The 2,902-nt window shown below is 29.3% G+C and overlaps 1 protein-coding gene across 1 annotated transcript; it reads right to left on the reverse strand.

Moving 5' to 3' along the window:
* Window positions 1–440: 440 nt before the first annotated feature.
* Window positions 441–2,828, reverse strand: ENU1_092940 (coatomer alpha subunit, putative; the record flags this gene model as incomplete). The annotated part of the gene is made up of 1 exon (XM_008859091.1): window positions 441–2,828. One exon carries the CDS (start codon window positions 2,826–2,828, stop codon window positions 441–443), a length of 2,388 nt encoding a protein of 795 aa, XP_008857313.1.
* Window positions 2,829–2,902: the final 74 nt, after the last annotated feature.

Consider the following 2,902-nt stretch of genomic DNA (forward strand, 5'->3'; position numbering starts at 1 on the left):
ACTACATCTTCAGAAGATGAAATTACAAAGATGTTAATAGAGGTAAAACCAGTACTACCAATTGAAGAAGAGAGAAGAAAAAAGGAGAAATAACTAATACCAATAATAAAAGAGGTGTAGATGTTATTTGTTATTAACATAAATGGAATAATATGTACTAAGAAATTACAATAAGATGTTTGTTGTTACTTTAAATACACTTTACTAACATTGTATTATATACTCCTGTCTGACAAACGTTTTTATTGAATGTTGTATTTGTTCTGAGGTATTTTGAAGAAAAGAAGATTTGAATGAAAAGTAAAAGAGGAAAGAGTAACTAGAAGAAAAAAAAGTAGAAGAGAAAGAGAAAAACAATAATTTCATTGCTTCTATAATACACATAAACATGAAAAGAAGAACATCAAAATGAAGAATTTGAAAGAAAAAAAGAAATTGAATTAAACCACAGTAGGCCAAGACTTAATCACTAATAAATGATTAGTTGGTTGGCAGGCAAAAGGAATTGGCTTGTTATTTTGTGGAATCTTTGGTAGTTGATTTCCTTGGTTTTTAATTTCTAAAGCGATTTTCTCAGCTAATTCTTCTAATCCATGTTTTTTAGCTGCAAGATAAGATAATTTCATTTGACCTGCATCAAATAATGATTTAACTATTTGGACTTTGTTTCCACTTAATGTTGAACATGTAAAATGTGCATCAAAATCTCCCCATTTTTCAGTCACTTTCATAATTTTATCTAATTTTTCCATTGCACCACAACTAACATATAAATAAGATGCACGAGTAGCATCTTGTGTTTTTTGATATGCTTTATCAGCATATTCTTGATGTCCAGAAATCATTGCTGCATTTCCTAATGATTTCCACATTAAAGGTGAATCTAATTGTTTACATGCATCAAATGCTGATTCTAAATCAAGACATTTTAATGATAAATCAGCTCTAATTTGTGGATCTCTAACACATTGTAATGCAATTTCTGGTAATCCTTTATTTCTAAGATACCCTACAACATATTGCCCAATAACATCTCGTTGTTCTACCATAGAAACAAGTGTGGAATAATCTTTACTAAATACATTAAGTTTAAATAAATATTCATTTGGATTAATTGTTAATAATTTTAATTGACCTTCTCTATTAACTAAGTACATTTTTGGTGGTCTTGCATCAGCTAAATACATAACACTTTCTAATTGTTTAATAACTCCTCCTTCTCCATTAGGAAGAATATATTTTAAATGACTTGTTGTTGTATAAAACATTGTTTCTCCAAAAAATACTCCACTTTTAACTTTTGCAACTTCATTATTTTTACAAACTACTTCCATTTTATTATTTAAAATAACAACTTGGCGTTTCCCAATTAATCCACAATAGTCCCCATATGCTCCTCCTGAAACTACTCGTTTAAGTGCTTTCATTTTAACAACTTTAATTACTTTTTGACTTTCAATATCAAATATAATCGCTTCTTCTTTTGTTCCAAATACAACACTTCCTAAATATGGTCCTTTTACCATTCTTTCTGGTCGTTCAGTTAATGTAATTGATCGAATAACACTTCCATCATATTTTCTTATTGAAATAGTTGATGCTCCTTTATCAAACGCTGCATATCCTTGTTTTAATCTAACACAATACCCTCCTTTAACTGGAATTCCTGTACTTTCTTTTCCATTACTAATATTATATAAATCATGTGAATTTTGTTTAGGATAGCAAACTATTAGATATTTTCTATTTTCATCTATTACTAAATTTCCTATATATTCATTAATTCCTGCATTACTTCTTTTAGGTAAATTAATTAATCCAGAATCTTTCTTCCCTGCAAATTCAAATACTCTAATTGCTCCTCTACAAAGATAATATAATCTATCATCAGTTTTAATTATTGGTATTCTTTGTTCATTTAATTTAAATATAATCATTCCTGAATCATGTCCACATCCTATAACATTTCCATTAGGATGAATCCCAATATTCCAAAACCTATCTCTTTCTCTTCTATATGAACTAATTAATGTTCTTTTTGTTATATCCCATAGTTTAACTGTTCTATCTTCGGAATTACTTATTAAAATATCACAATGTGGCATAAATTGAACACATGATACTATAGATGAATGTCCTCTTAAACAACAGACTTCCCATACTCTTGTATCATTATATTTCCATAATCTAACAGTTTTGTCATCCGATGCTGTTGCAATATATTGTTGGTTTGGATGAAATACTGCCCAATTTACTCCTAATTGATGTCCATCAATCAGAAATTTAACTACTCCCTCTCCTCGTTCTTTTAATCCTGAAATATCCCAAACCCTTACTGTCTGATCTAATGATGCTGAAACAACTAATGGAATATTTGCTTTAGGATGAAAGAATGCTGACATAACATAATGCTCATGACCTGGTAAAATTAAAATACATTGTCTTGACATCCAATTCCATATTCGGATTGTTCTATCATCGGAACTTGATATAATCCATGGTTCTGTTGGATGGAATTGAACTGTTCTAACATAATCCATATGTCCTGTTAATCTACATGTTTCTCTATGACTAGTATAACTCCATACAATAATCATCGTATCATCTCCTCCACTTACAAAAATAGGTCTGTCAGGATGAAATTGAACACTTCTCACTGGTCCTTTATGTCCTTCATAAACATGTAATAATGTACGAGTTCTCATATCCCAAAGTTGTATTTTTCCATTATGTAATGATGCTAATACCCAACTTCTTGTTGGATGAAAAGAAATTCCTTTAACTCGTGCTGTACGTGGTTCAAAAGATGGGTTTACTCTCAAACTCATTTTGATATATTTTTAAGTTCATTCTTTTTTCTTTTTCTCTTTTACAATTTTTTTTTTTATAGTCTTTAAAAAGT

The sequence above is a fragment of the Entamoeba nuttalli genome (assembly GCF_000257125.1).
Source record: "Entamoeba nuttalli P19 unplaced genomic scaffold asmbl_4091, whole genome shotgun sequence".
Lineage (NCBI taxonomy): Eukaryota > Evosea > Mastigamoebida > Endamoebidae > Entamoeba > Entamoeba nuttalli.